Source organism: Ctenopharyngodon idella, chromosome 1, assembly GCF_019924925.1.
Source record: "Ctenopharyngodon idella isolate HZGC_01 chromosome 1, HZGC01, whole genome shotgun sequence".
NCBI classification, from domain to species: Eukaryota; Metazoa; Chordata; class Actinopteri; order Cypriniformes; family Xenocyprididae; genus Ctenopharyngodon; species Ctenopharyngodon idella.
In genome coordinates, this window is record NC_067220.1 from 23,170,093 (window position 1) to 23,185,553 (window position 15,461).

Below are 15,461 nucleotides of genomic sequence, written 5' to 3' on the forward strand. Positions count from 1 at the left end.
GTGTCTGTGTGTGTGTGTGTGGGGGGGGGGATGCAGACAAAAAAAAAAAAAACTACTCCTCTCCTTCACCATCTCCTCCTCCATTTTTCTGCCATCCCCCCTTTTTTCTCTCCTTCCTTCACTTCACTTCAATTCACACCCCCATCCCTCTCTTCCTCCCTCCTTACCTCCGACACTCCGCTCATCCTGCCCTCTACCACCACATGCCCCAGAGGAAATATGCATTGTGCAGCCCTGCTCCTGAATTAACTCAACACACTCTTCCTGCTACTGGCAGGCAAGACCCTCCACTTTCACCCCTCTCTCAAGAGAAGATAGCAAAGAGAGAGAGAAAACGAAAAGAAAGAAAGAAAGTAAGAAAGACAGAAAAAAAAGAGAGCAAGAATAGGACAGAAGAGAAAAAAGAACAGAGCAGTCACCCTTTGCCTCTTTGAACCTCCACCTTCTTGTACTTTTCTCTCCGGCTCCCCGTCCACCCCCCTTCCCCCTCTTCTCTGCCGGCAGTCTGAGGAGACAGAGTTGGATGTGAGAGGCGGTGTGGTGTGGAGAGAACAAGATCGAGAGAGGGCACGCGAGTCCACGGCCAGAGCCAGCAGCAGGAGCAGCAGCAGCGGTGCAGGGGGAGGAGGAGGAGAAGGAGAAAGCTCCATGCAGTTCAGCACCAGACCGGCCAGCGCCGAGCCGGGCTTCATGGGGACATGGACACAGCAGAGCACTGACAGCAACCTCCTTTTCAGAATGTCCCAGCAGGTCAGTGGGATGCTGTCCCTCTCGCTCAGTGTGTCACTGTGTCTGCTTCATCTCTGTGCAGCTGTTAAAGTGTGTGTTTGAGCGTAAGCATGATTTTCATTTTTTTTTTATTTTGCGTATGTGAATGTGTAAAAAAAAAAAAAATGTTTCGGTTGGTGTCAGTGATTTTAACGTTTCGCTACTGTTTAAACTATGTTTTGCTTCACTTCTTGGTTTAGTGGTTTAATGGCTAATGCCTGTTGTCACAAATTGCAGCCTTTGTTTTAAAGTTTCTGAGTGTTGAAGAGAAACGAGGATTATTAATTGCATTAGTGAACATGCGTCCGGTCAGTCTGGACTGGGAGGTTTTGTTTTTGTGACCCTTTTTAGATCAGTCTGTGGCACACATCTAATTGACTTCATCTGTTTGTTTCTGGAGTTCTTAACAACATCAACTTGTAAAAGTACATCAGATTCCCTAATATCTACAGCTCTATAACATTGTGTGTAGTTGTTGTAAAGTTCCTGTGCTGAATGCTTTTATCAGGACAGAATGTTTATGGGAGGGGGATCGGGGTCTGTGAAGGGAGAGATGGTGAGAAGAACATTAATCATCAGGGCTGGTTTCTCTGTGCCATGCACACGCTGATACGAGTGCAGGCCCCTGGACTCCCTTTGGCCAACAATGAGGGTCCATCCACATTTCTTTCCAGATTCCTCACGAACTTTTTTTCTTACTCGATCAGCTCTCTTTATTTGCAAAACTGAGATGCGTATCGGTTAAAAAATGAACACCGTAAATAAAATATGAATAACCAGCTTGTATTTATTTTACATTATTTTATTTTTTTTTTTCGTTTAGTTTAAACTATATATTTCTCTAAATAATTATATGTGATTTAATATCGAAAGGTTTTACTCTGCGCGGTTCTAGTTGACTTAGAAATGTAAAATCTGAGTGAGAATAAAGATTGGAATGGTACTGATCAGGCGCGCGCTGCGCTGTTCCGCGCATCGGGGCTCCGGCGCAGGTGGAATCAATCCTGTGCTTCAATCCTTCACGAAAACACTATGAGCATGAAAGGGTTCTTGACAAGTTAAAGGACATTCTGAATGGACTTTACGCTTTTAGCAACTATGTAAAATTCTCCAAATTAAGTGTTTTGAATTCTTGTAATGACGCGCCTTTGAACGTTTCTTAAAAACGTGTGTTAGAGTGTTTAAACAGTTTATCTTTGACATACAATATGAGTGACATAAGTCAAATGCAGTTTGTTTGAATTCGACTTTAAATAATTCAATAATCGTTGGATATAATTATTTTATTAAGAGAGTGTCGTGTGTAATGAACATTAATGACTGTGTAATCTGGCTGCTATCAGTTATTTTGTCAGAACAACATTGTCTCAGCTTCAGATGCAGTTGTGCTGCTTAAACAAATATCATAATGTAAATGTTGTGGATTCAATTCTTTTTGAGTTATGATTCTCAAAGAAAGATTATAGAGAAATGTCAAAAAATAATATCCTACTCCTGTTCATAAAATAGGACGCGGCTCTCACAGATGGCAAGACACTAGTTAGCCACTGATATTTTTTTATGTTCTTTCTTTTAAAATGCAATGCGCATGAAATAAGTTTTTTTTTTTTTCCCTCCCAAATATGTATTTTTCCAAATGTGTATATATATGTGTGTATGTGTGTATATATATATTTTTTTCAAATATATTTTCCAAAGAGCGGCTGCAAGCTTTTTCGAGCGTGTAATTTAACCTAAATTTCTGCGTCCTAAATTAATTTAAGCTTTATCTGTAGGCTACTGTTAACAAGTAGATCACGACATCTTAATCATCAATTAATATCCGATCCGATTTTTTTTTTTTTTTTTTTTTTTTTTTTAATTAAAGGTAGCCTACACCTGTGCATTTCCACAAATGATACTGACACTGCTGACCACGTGCAATGGTCAATATTAATATCAAACCCACATGAGCAAATATTCTGGATGCCCGTGCTAGGGTTTATTTTATGCAGTTGCCTATTTGTTAATGTGGGATTGGTTATTAATGGGTTCTAATTGCTCAATCTCGACTAATCGGCTGCACTATGAACGAGCACTTAAACGCTTTTGATTTGATGTGATTCTTTTGACACGCGGTGCTGAAACAAGGCTGTGATCAGTTCACATCGTCAACCCTTTTCAGGTGCTGAATCTGATCAGATCTCCGGTGAAAGCTCTGAGATGCTGTGGTGCAGGCGAACTTCATCACTCTCTCTGAGGCTTCTCAGCATCCTCTCTACTTGAACCACTTGTTATTTTCCCCGATGTACATTCCATGAATGCCTTTTTTTTTTTTTTTATAAATATAAATGTAAAATTATTTTATATTGTAGATGATTTTGCATAAAAACCTTTGAGACATTTTCGATTAAATACAACTGCAACGACAAATAACATATTTTTGTTATTGATGTTCTGTTGTTTAATAATACTAATACTAATAATACTAATAATAATTTGAAAACGAATGACGCTGAAAATGACAGATTTTCCGCAAAACGATTTGCTGAAAACGACAGTCTTATTTGCAAATTAATTGAATCGCCACACCAAAACGTAACATAGGCCTACTGTAATTGTATAATTTCTTTAATCTTAAATAGTGAATATTAAATTTTGAAATTTTTAGACCTTGACTGCAAGATGTAAAAACTAAAAATCTACCGGTTGCGGGTGCGACATGACTGTTAAACAGAGACTTATAGTGAAAATAATTAGAAACATATTAAAGGAAAAAAAGCCTTTTAAAAAAAAGAAGCCCGATTGTGTTTGATTCGTCCGATTATACAGCTGCTTTCATTTTATATATTAGCTACTGTAAATGTTAGAGAACGTTTATATGGTGCGTTCTCATGTATTTTGAGATCTGAAAACTGAACACAGGAAAACATCCTACAACAATAATTAGTTTTATGCGGTTTATGGTGGCTCTTATTTATTTATTCATTTATTAATTATCTTCTGTAATGTAATAAATAAACGAATAAAAAGAGACCCCTTTCAAACTTTGGAACGACATTTATGAAATTTTTCTTAGTTCTTTTTTTTCAGTTCATTTTGCGGTCTTCTGTACTGATCATGTAGCTATATTTGTGGCATATCCGTGCATCTTTCTTTCTTTCTTTCTTTCTTTCTTTCTTTCTTTCTTTCTTTCTTTCTTTCTTTTTTTTTTTTGAATCAGGTGTATGCGTGCGTGTGTGTACAGGAGCGTGTGTACATGTGATTATGGTGAAGTGTCTGTTTTCCTTTTTTCCCTCTCTGTGCTGCATGTGTGTGTGGGTGCGAGATGAAACGACTCTTGGCTGGCCTTGGTTGAGAGAAAGAGAAGGGTGGAGTGGAGGAGAGGAGAGGAGAGTGAAAAAGGATATGTGGTTAGGGAGACACCCACCATCTTTTCTCGGCAGATAGAGCAGAGCCCAGGGCAGTGCCAACATGATCGGTGCAGCTAGTGCTGACTAAGATGGAGCAGTCACAGGAAGCGTGACTGTTTCAACCTTTGGTGACAGGAAGGTGCCTGTTGCAGGGTCATTGTCAAAACCAAGGCAAGTTGAACATATACAACATGCTGGAAAATAAATAAATAGAGGGTTGTACTGTGTAAAACAGCAACTAAAGGGGGGAGTTTAATTTGAAAGACCATCTGTGGAGTCAGCTCACTGAGAGCGCCACTGTACAGAAGAGAGGCTGCTGGTTCAGGGGTCTTTGTGCTGAACGGATCTGGCTCCTCTAACTACTGACCCTGTTAAGTAATGGACTCAGTTGAAGGGAGTAATCTCACCTGGCTCAGGGATGCTTTCTTTCCTAATTCCTCTCGCTTTCCCCGACAGACAGCCTCTTAATATTTTCAAGGAGAAACTGGAATGTGGAGGAAGCAGAGAGGGTGGGGAGAGGATCAGAGACAGAGTGGTAAACTTTTTCTCTGTTTTTGTTGTAAAGCGAGAGTGCTTGCTGGCTTGTTTTATTGTGGAAGTCAAGAGTTACAAAAAGGTGCATGTAGAGGTGATGAGTAGATGAGAGAGAAAAGGCCGAGAGATGTTTGGCGACTGGATATGAGAGTTCTGTACTTTTGGAGTGTGTGTGAATGTGTGTTTGTCATGTCCGTATATAAGCGATACTTGCCAGTTATTTTGCTGCCTACACCTCTGCCTACATCCCTACTGTCAATGCGATTTGTTGGAACTATTATGTTTTTTTTTTACCCTGGAAAAAGCTATTCAGTATTTCTCATTCCATCTAAGTGATTACATAATTAGTGTATTAATCAATATGCTACAGTTATGGCTTTTAATAAACATGTTGTTTGTAGCGGTTTCTGTGTTAAATTAGTTTTAATATTCATGATTTAATTCCCTAAATTTCACTGTTTACAAAGCATTGTTAAAATATTAAACTAAAATGCTCATGAGAAATATCACTACACCCTGTTATTGTTTTCAACATTCTTCGCAGTAAAGATATTTTTCTTAAATTTAGATATTATACCAGCTTAAAACCCAAATTTTAGTTCTTTTAAAATGTATTTATCCTCAAATTTTTTTATTTTTTTATTTATTAATATTTTTACATTTTTGTTAATCTTTAATATTTAAAAGCAAAGAGAGGAAGTGCAAGATGAAGAGAGGGAGCGAGTGAAAGTGTGGTTCATAAGCGGGTTGTTTTTGGGGAAGGGGAAATGGTCCCTGGTGAGTAGAGAAATTCACTCTTCTGTGATACTGGCTTGCAGCCAGTTTGGAGGCAGATTCATCAGCACTTCACAACAGGGACAAGCACCCCCCCCCCACCACCACCCCCCACCCCCAAGGTCCCACACTGAAAAGCACACAAATCGATCCAGTTAAGATTTTCATTCAGCCTCACTAAAGATTTGGTTGCTATCTTTCCTTTATTCTCTGGAGCGATGAGTGGATATGAGTAGGTGTTTGAGATCTGTGTGTTCCTTGGGCTATGATCAATAGCTGACACTGGGCACATCACTCACATGCTCGTGCAGTGCCTCTTCTCTGCTCTCTGTCTGTCCTCAGGGGCGACACGGCCACTCACATGTTCATTCTGGAATATATTTCTGGAGTGTCAGAAAACGGAGCAATACTGTCTCCAGCATTGCGCAGGAGAAAAGAGGTGATGTTGCACTCTCCGTGGCGACACCCCGACAGGGTCAATGCCATGGACATAGACACGATAAAAATGTGAGACCATCTGCTCTGCTCTTATCAGGGCGATGAGCGTTGAAAGGTAGCCATGCTTTCCCGTGGGTAAATGCAGATTAAACTGTTGACTTTACAATAAGACACTTGAAACTATTAGGTCAAAAACTAGTGAATACTTGAATCACAAGAATTCATAATAATTTAAAATAGTGACAACATTTTGCACTGATTTCTTCTTTTACGTAAGCATAATTCATATGTGAAGCAGTGAATGTAAAACAACTTGTTAACCTCAACTGAGGGACTGTAATGAAGCAGACATCTATATTTGCTTCATTTTATAAAGTTAATTTATAAGTTTATAATAGTTTCTTTTATGTTATAGTACACTATAAAAACGGTTAACCTGCAATTGTTAACTAACTGATTTAACACATAATTATAAGTTAATGTTCTGCGGTATTAAATAATATTTTTGACCAGTTGTATGACCAAAAATAATTAACCAGTTAATTTACATGCTTCCATTTTGTTCAGTGTACACTGTAAAAAAGAATAATTGGTTTAACTTAAAAAAGTAAATTATCTGGTTGCCTTAAAATTTTGAGGTCATTGAAATTAAAAAAGTGAGTTAATACAATGAAGGCGATTGATTTAATCAACAGAAACTCAAAATATTATGTTATCTGAACCACATTAATTATTTAAGTTGATTTGACAAAAGAAAAAATGTGATAACAAATCATGAAAATATTTTTTTACAGTGTATGTTTGGTCCTTGTCAAGCTAGTAAATGCTCTGAAAAGTTTTTCTATTTTTTAGACCTGGAATTTTCCCCCCTCCCCCTTTTTTTTTTTTCTGAACAGAAGGGAAGTCCTGGTTAAAAGGGAAACTGCTGTTTCAATAGTCTTAGAGTCAGGATGTCACCACCCCCGGCGTGGCGGTAATGAGGGGACATTACCATCATTCTGCGTCTTGTTAGTTCCCCGAGCGCCTGACACAATCAGAATGCACCAGCTGCCCTTCAGACCTCAGAGATCTGAGAGAAAGAGAGAGAGGCCTCTCAGACCTCAGATAGAGACAGAGAGATCTGATAGGCGAGACCTGAGGGACAGTGTTCCCAGATATGAGACACGTACTACCTCCGTGTAAATATAAAGTGAGCCTCTCAGAAATTTGCATAAACATTTTATTTATTCATGCTTTTAAATACTCTACAAAAAGAGAAAATAGCTCATGTTACACAAAATTGCAGTTACATTTGTTGTGAATATGTAAATAAAATGTAACTGTAGATTTTTTTTTTACATACCTATTTAACAGAACACATGAAGACCTGTGGCAAATTTCTAAGAATTTAAGAATCTTTTTCTTGGTACAATAAAGAATATGCATAAAAGTTCATAAGTGTTAAGACTTGATCTCAGTTCCTAAATTATTTAAGAAAGTGGAGAGGTATCATAACCTAGTTTAGGAGTTGAAAGATGGCTGCGTTTTGAACATAGAGGCGGAGACCACACGCTTCAAAACAAAGAAAGAATATGGTGAGAGTGAAAATTTTTCTTTTCTTTTTTTGGATTGGGGGGATGTCCTGTACAGCAGTTTTTTTTATACATTTTATGAATACATTGAAACTGATAAAAAGATTATGCGATTTTTAGTCATCTTACGTTAAATGATATAAAGACCTGTTTATGCAATTTATTACATAAATCAAAAATTGGCATCCATATACAGAGATTAAGCTTGTTCTTGATTTTACTGCACATACTGTAATTTTCAGTACAGCATAAAAAACAAAAACAAAAAACAAAAACAAAACAAAAAAAAAAACATCAGATCAACAGAGACAATTTTCAGATTTCCTTCTAACCTTAGTACTGCCGCTGCAGTCTGTGCCTGAAAGCCTTAGTCCCGGAATGCCGGTAAGAGGTTCCATTATGATTTGCTCTAACAAGAGTCAGTTAGAATCACTGGAGTCAGTTATCAAGTCCTCTGAGACCTTCACTGGTGCGGAGTTATGCCACGTCCATTTCAGAAAACACCTGCCCTTCCGTAAAGGTCATTCAAATCAGACAGTCAGACCCCAAAGCCTGCTGAGCGTTTTCACTTTAACACTGGGCTTCAACTTTAACTCTGGGATGCTGCAGTCAGTCTCACATTTCAACTTTCAACACCTGAGATCCTGAAAAATTATGCTCTTCAGGCTCTCACATGATTTTATTATCACTTTTAACACATTTAACAGGTGTGAGAGCCTTGTGGTGATGTAAAACCAATCAAATATCAGCACCCCCAGTGATTGATTGTCGCAAATACTCATTTCCTGCCTGTACAGAAATTGTTAAGACGGTGTGTTTAAAGATATGAAAATCATTTTAACAAATTTATGCAGAAATCCAGATAAATTTAAAGGGTTCACATATTTTTTTTCTGCACCTAAAATAACCTCTGATATTATGCAGGCAAAATTTTAGGAAACTTAACTGCAACTTCCAAAGACACAAACCATACACAAAGAATGTTACTGTTTTTGGACAATGAGCAATAGGTATGGATACAATATTTGGAAAAATTCTGCATATTGATGACAAAGTAATGGGAACATGGGCCATGAAATGAGGGCATGACTTCTGTTTCTTTGCTTCCTGTTTTCTTTTCTTTTTTTTCTTCTTCTTCTTCTTCTTTGCTGGATTGTTGCCAATGCCACTGGCACATTCAGAAGCCGCTATTTTTAAGCTGTTAGTCTACCTCATCTTAAACAGCTAAGAGGGCAATTTCTCCCATCAACAAAACACAGACAAGAAAATCACACTCCCCTTTTGCAGGAAAGAGTCTCTCATTTTCAATTTTGCTGTGTGGTTTGACTGTGTCACCATAATTTTATCTAATGTTGTGGCTGATTTACCATTATTATTATTATTATTACTACCTTCCACCATTATTACTGTTATAGTTACATATGTCCACAGATAATGACAGTAATTTCAGTTGCTCACAGTGGTTTTCCTCATTAGTGACACTACACTGGTGTTGTTGAGCATGGGGAAGTGAAGCACTCAGTCCAAGTCATATAAAAATGGCAATACTGATGCAAAGAAGAAATGCTTTTCTAGCTGTTGGATTGAAAAAATTTTGTGTATTCTCGGATATAAGTTCCTAAAGACTAATGCCAGGTGTAAAATAAATTTCTAAAAAAAAAAGAGAAAAAAAAAAAAAAAGAATTTAGTTTGAAATAATTTCCATGGAGTGACAATGATAATGTTTTTGAAAGAAACAAATCATACAACTATTCAATTAATCCATTTATGCAATAAATTATTTTCATTTAATAATTCATTTTAATTTTACTTTATATAGAACAGTTTGATTGATCTTGTGCAGCTTAAAAATATGTGAAAATGACACTTAAAAATTCCACCCATTTGATTTTCAAGAAGAATAATCTTTTTTTTTAATGTACAATGCAAACACAGTCTGAGGTATATGATTTATAGTTTATAGAAATAAGATCAAAAGAGATTTACTGAGCATGCATACATTTGTTTGATCTTTTCCTGCATGCATAAAATATTTCAAAAGTTAGATTAACTGTGCAATGCCTTCGTTTTATGTGTGTTTTCTGCATTTAACCCAATAAATTATGACTAGCATTTGTACAAAAGGTTGACGTGCAAGTGTGTGTGTGTGATTGTTTATACGCGGGCTTGTGCTGTCATCAACCACAACTGCAATCAACCGGAGGCGTATTTTATATCAAAATCTTGTGTGTGAGTGTGTGTTGTAGCTCTAGGCTTGAGGGAAAAGATTTTTATTTTTTATTTATTTATTTATTTTTTTTGCTTTGCTTTGGAACTGATGCTGCTCACATCGTGGAAACACACAGGCTGGACATTCATGAGGCATATCTCAGCACCACTCCACCCCGCACACACACTCTTCGTTAGAAAGTTTACAAATGCATGTATTCCACATAATTCTCTCATGTCTGCCAAATTAGTTTATTTCATTTATTTGGTTATTTAGTAGTAGAACACATGTGTAGCAATTGCATGATTTTTATGAGCATTTTAAAAATCATCCAAACCAGGGATGAAAAATATTTGTCATTGAGAATTATAAGGGTTACATTTTATGAGAAATTCAGAAGCTGAAATTTTTTTTTTTTTTCGAGCATATAAAAGTGTTTTTGTTATATAATCAAATGCCATAAAATGCACAAAATGTCACAGAGCATGTTCCCAGATGCACAGCAGATGTGATTTACTGTGGGTTTATTGTCATATATTGAGCGGTACTGCTCTTCCTTCTCTCCAATCCATGGTGTCAATTAAAGCTCAAACAAACTCATTTGCTCTTGTGATAGACTCCAAATGAAGTGGCCAGTGTATCTAGGCAACCAAAGGGGTCAGAGTTCCCTGTCCTTATCATGAGCTTCTGACTGTAGCAGAGTGGAGATGCTCATAATGCCGTTTTCAAGCGCAAAAGAGGACTTGGGCTGTTTTTGCAAGTGACCAGTGAAATCAAAAAGAAAATTTAAATATGTGATATATTAGGATAGTCTAGCATGTGAATCCCAAATTGCTTAGGGAGTGGGATGCGCTTCGCATCGCATCGACCCATGCTGATAAATCCGTCTCACATTGCGTGAGATGTACATGGGCAGTTAGCAGTAGGCAAGCCTTCTGTTATTTCAGCACTATTGATTTTCACCCATTCAACAAATATTACACGATTCAAGGAGTGGGGATTATAATCATGTGAAGTGAAACTCTATTTCCAGGAGCATATGTGTGGGAGAAGAACATTATCTGGTCTTAAAGTCAATTGATAATACCCATGGCAAAGAGGGGATTACAGATAGAGGATGCATTTAAAAGTTTAAAATGCTGTCTGATCAGCTAAAGGAAGGGTAATTCCTTTCAGGTTGAAAGCATTAATAGCATCACCGGTAACGGTATCCTCTGTGAAGTGAGGGCTGAAAAGACACTATGCACGTCTGTCTGTGTTCGTGCGGGTGTGTGCATGTGTGTGTTGTTTAGAGAAGAGTGAGCACATAAAATAAAGTGCCCAGAGGTTGCTTCTGGCATTTTGTGGTCACCAGACAATTGTCATAACTCACAAAGAATAAAAAAGCAAGCATGGGAGCTGTGTGTGTGTGTGTGTGTGTGAGTTTGTCAGAGGGGGTGGTAGCTCCCGACCCAGTTCAACTTAGATCGCATACCAATATTTGATCTTCTCTCATTAGAGTGAGGAAGGGACCATCAGGCCACCAAACACGCTGTGTCCATTGTGCCATGAATGTGTGTGCACACAGATGCATACATACTCCCCCTCAACCTCATTTCATGCACGACACTCCTGAGGTAGTTTGGGGAATAGAAAATTGCTTTCTAAGGAAGGCTCTGGCCAATTAAGGCCCTGACCGTATTGAATGTCAAGTGTTAATTTAGGTTGTCTCTCCTGTGACCCCTCCCCCCGCCCTCCCCCTTTTACTAGCAGTTGAGCTGGCAGGGGTCTTCAGATGAGCAAATACATGCGAGGTAAAAGTTGATTGCCTGAAGGACCTCGGGTATTATGTGTCATAGACAAGTGGCAAATGTGTTCTCCTTCCAGCATTTCCCCTCCCCACCTCTCTGACACCCCTGAGGGACAGAGAGGCAGGATTAACTGTACTGCAGCGATAAGAATGGGCGGTTTACTTTGGGGAAAAGACGAGTGTAATCACCTCACGGGCAGTAGGGAGGATTGAGGATGGACTCTTTCTATCTTTCTCTCTGTCTGGGGTACAACTTTGCTGACTTGTCCCTAAGTCTAGACAAATGACTTGAGAAGTAAAGGAATTCTGTGACACAAAGGGTGTGTTTTCATTTGTGTTGTGTATCATTTCATTTGATTTCTCAAAAAATGCACACACGCGCACACACACACACACACACACACACACACACACACAATTGTGGGGACATTCCATAGGGGTAATGGTTTTTATACTGTACAAACCGTATTTTCTATCGCCTTACAGTACCGCTACCCCTAAACTGCACATTTTTACTTTCTCAAAAAAACTCATTCTGTATGATTTATAAGCCTTTTGAAAAATGGGGACATGGGGTAATGTCCTCATAAGTCACCCTCTCCTTGTAATACCTATGACATACCCATGTCATTATACAAATTTGTGTCCTGCTATGTCACAAAAACGCACACACACACACACGCACGCACGCACGCACGCACGCGCGCGCACACACACACACACACACACACACACACACACACACACACACACACACACAGGGCTGGATTTACCTCATATTGGCATAATCATATTACCTCACACTGTGTTGTCAAAGTTGACATTGTGGCTTTATCATAAACTTGCATGTGTTATTATTAACATTTTACCAATATCAAATGAAGTTCTTGACCAGCCTATATCTTTTTTTTTTGGTCTGTCATTAGAACGTCTCCATCTGACTGAGGCAGTAAGTTCATCACATTACGTTTTCAACAACTTACAGGTTATGAAGTTTATTTTAGCTGTAGCTATGTCGGCTGAATCTATAATGAAGTACTATGCATAGGCTATTTAAGACAGTATTGGCAAATGATAAACTAAGACACTCTTCTCCACTTCTCAAACACATAAAACATTTGCCTTATATATATATATATATATATATATAGTGTATAGTGTATATATAGTGTTTCTTGAGTAAAGAAAATGTTGTATTTATTCAAACAACCAGTTCTTTATTTATGCTTGCATTGCAAACAAGCATAAACGGTCCAAAATGTGTGCAGCACTTCATTCAAAATTGAGGCGGGTGGAGTTTTGAGGTTTTTTGAGAAGTTTGAGGAGCCAGTGGAGTTGAGGTTTTAGTCACAAGCTCTTTTTAATTCTTTTTATTGGTTAAATATTTGCAAAACCCACAAACAGATGTAAATGGTGACCAGTAGTAATTATTTATGAAAAAAATAAAAATGACGAAATATGGAGATGTGAGCTTTATGCACCACAAGACAATATTTTAAAGTTAAACCTTTAAAAAAAATCTGCATTTTGGATAAAATTCATAGCTGAGGAGACTTAATTGAAATTAATTTAAATAGGAGAATAAAAACAAGTACATTATACACTTGTTGGCATACAGTAAGAGTATAGAGCTACGGAATTTATTTTAAAATGAAATTCCTTTGAAAATTGTAATTCTAGAGGAGACACATGTAAAACCTATTTCTTATTATATTTATAAGCTACTGTTCCATTACCCTGACTTATTCCTATAGGCCAGTGTACTTGTATAGATAGTGAAAGGATGCATTTTAATGCCCCTTGTATATTCTTTTAAGACAGACAATTCATCTTAATGGCTTTATTATTATCATTGTGAAGCAGAGGCCTGCTTTTTTTTAAAGGATTAGTTTACTTTAAAATGAAAATTACCCCAAGCTTTACTCGCCCTTAAGCCATCCTAGGTGTATATGACTTTCTTCTTTCTGATGAACACAATTGGAGTTATGTTAATAAATATCCTCACGTGTCCACGCTTTATAATGGCAGTGAACGAGTATGAAGTTCAAGAAAGTGCATCCATCCATCATAAACATACTCCATACAGCTCCAGGGGGTTAATAAAGGCCTTCTTTCAACTTACAAAAAAAATGTAACTGATGTCGCATTGAATACGGAAGGCGTAGGATGTAGTGTAAGAGCCATGTGGAGTACGTTTATGATGGATGGATGCACTTTCATCATCTTCATACTCGTTGGTCCCATTCACTGCAAGTATAAAGCTAGGATGCATCAGGATATTTATTAATATACCTCCGATTGTGTTCATCAGGCTTGAGGGTGAGTAAATCTTGGGGTAAATTTCATTTTAAAGTGAACTAATCTTTTATCTTGGTGCATTATATGGTCTTTCTCTGGCTGTGTAGAATAATTGTTAATGCATTTTTGAATTTCAGCGCACAGCTAATTCATACAGCCCAACGTGTCTTAGACCTGAAAAAGGCCTCTGGCTACATTAGTTACTAGAAGGAAACAGCATGAGCTACATTCTCTGATCACACACACAAGAGTGAACATGTTCTTGTTTTGAAATTGAATACATAAGAGTATTGATAAAGGTCTTGTGTGTGTTATTAGTGCCTACATCTGCTGACAGGAGTGGAGGTACACACTCAGGGGGTATGCTCCCATTCACATTAACAGAAATAAATAAATAAATAAATAAGATTAGACTTTTAAGTTGTAAACCAACATGAATGAATGAATGAAAAGAATGTAAAACCAGATGGGACACAAAAATGATCCAAACAATCAAACAACTACATGCATAAAAATAATAATAAAGGACAAAAACGCATGATAGACAGACAATCACAACCTCATGCCTCCTTCAGAGTGACCCCATTTCACATCTTTTGTCCTTGATTTTAGTCAAAAGAGCTATAGACTAGAAAGAAGGAGAAAAGAAAAAGAGGTGCCATGGTAGGGAATAGAGATACATTCTTTAAAATTTCTCTTTGTGTATAGAAAATTACAGCACACAGGTTTGGACTGACTTGAGGGTGAGGAAATAATGACAGAATTAGCTCCTGCTAAAACACTAAAACTCTTATAGAAAGATTTGTGTGTGTACATCCAAACATGCACACAGAGAGGCTTTCTGAACGTGATGTTGGGAAAGTACTTGTCAAGTGGCATTGATTTGTTAAAGTGCTGAATTAGCACAGTACGCCAGCTGCCACCGCCCGCTCACTGTTGTGCTGCCGTGGGCTCATTTTCTCCTTAACAACTCTTTCCCATTTCCCCTCAGCCCCTCTTTTGCTCTCTCTCTCTCTCTCTCTCTCTCTCTCTGTCGGGCCACACACGCTCTTTCTTTAACTCTTGTTAATTCTCTCTCTTACACACACACATATTGCAGACACACCTCAGCTGTGACCCATAGCAAACTTAGCTTCTCCCTGTCTTGATGACACACAACCACACCCACACAAACACTTACGCAATCTCTTGGGGAGAAAAAAAAAAAAATCACTTGTGTATTGTAGTACATGACCATGTTGAGTCCATCAAATTTAGATGGAGTTCTTCCCTTTAAACTCCCTCTACAGTAATGGGATGAAACTGGGGGAATAATTAAGACTAACTCAGCGTAAACCCTGCCAGTATCTGTTATGCCAGGATCTAGTGGAATCTGCGTCTCCCAGCTGTGTCTGACATTGACTGCGAGCTGTAGTCAGTCAGAATAGGATTTTGGCTGCTCTGAGAGTCCACATTTTTATTAGGTAGCCAAAGTGTTCCATAAGCAATTCTCAAGGTTCCCTTGGAGAGAGTGGCTGAGTCATATCCAGACTGTGTCAGGCCACACACAGTGGCAATAGATTTACCATGAGCTCAGTTCAGCTCAGTTCACAACTGCATTCAAATATTATTAGTGTATACACACAGGCCACAGCATAGATATTTGCTGATGAGTTACTGGCAGGGCATAATCTGAAAATTTGAAGTTG

The 15,461-nt window shown here is 38.0% G+C and overlaps 1 protein-coding gene across 5 annotated transcripts in view; it reads left to right on the forward strand.

Moving 5' to 3' along the window:
• bnc2 (basonuclin 2) overlaps positions 1-15,461 on the forward strand; it is a 230,218-nt gene that overhangs the window by 80,605 nt on the left and 134,152 nt on the right. For 4 of the 5 annotated variants that reach the window (XM_051896201.1, XM_051896184.1, XM_051896164.1 and 1 more), the window contains one exon: positions 505-750. The exons of the other annotated variant lie outside the window; for it this stretch is intronic. In XM_051896201.1, coding sequence (XP_051752161.1) covers positions 505-750 — 246 coding nt within the window. The remainder of the gene's footprint in view (positions 1-504; positions 751-15,461) is intronic. 5 annotated transcript variants of the gene reach the window in all.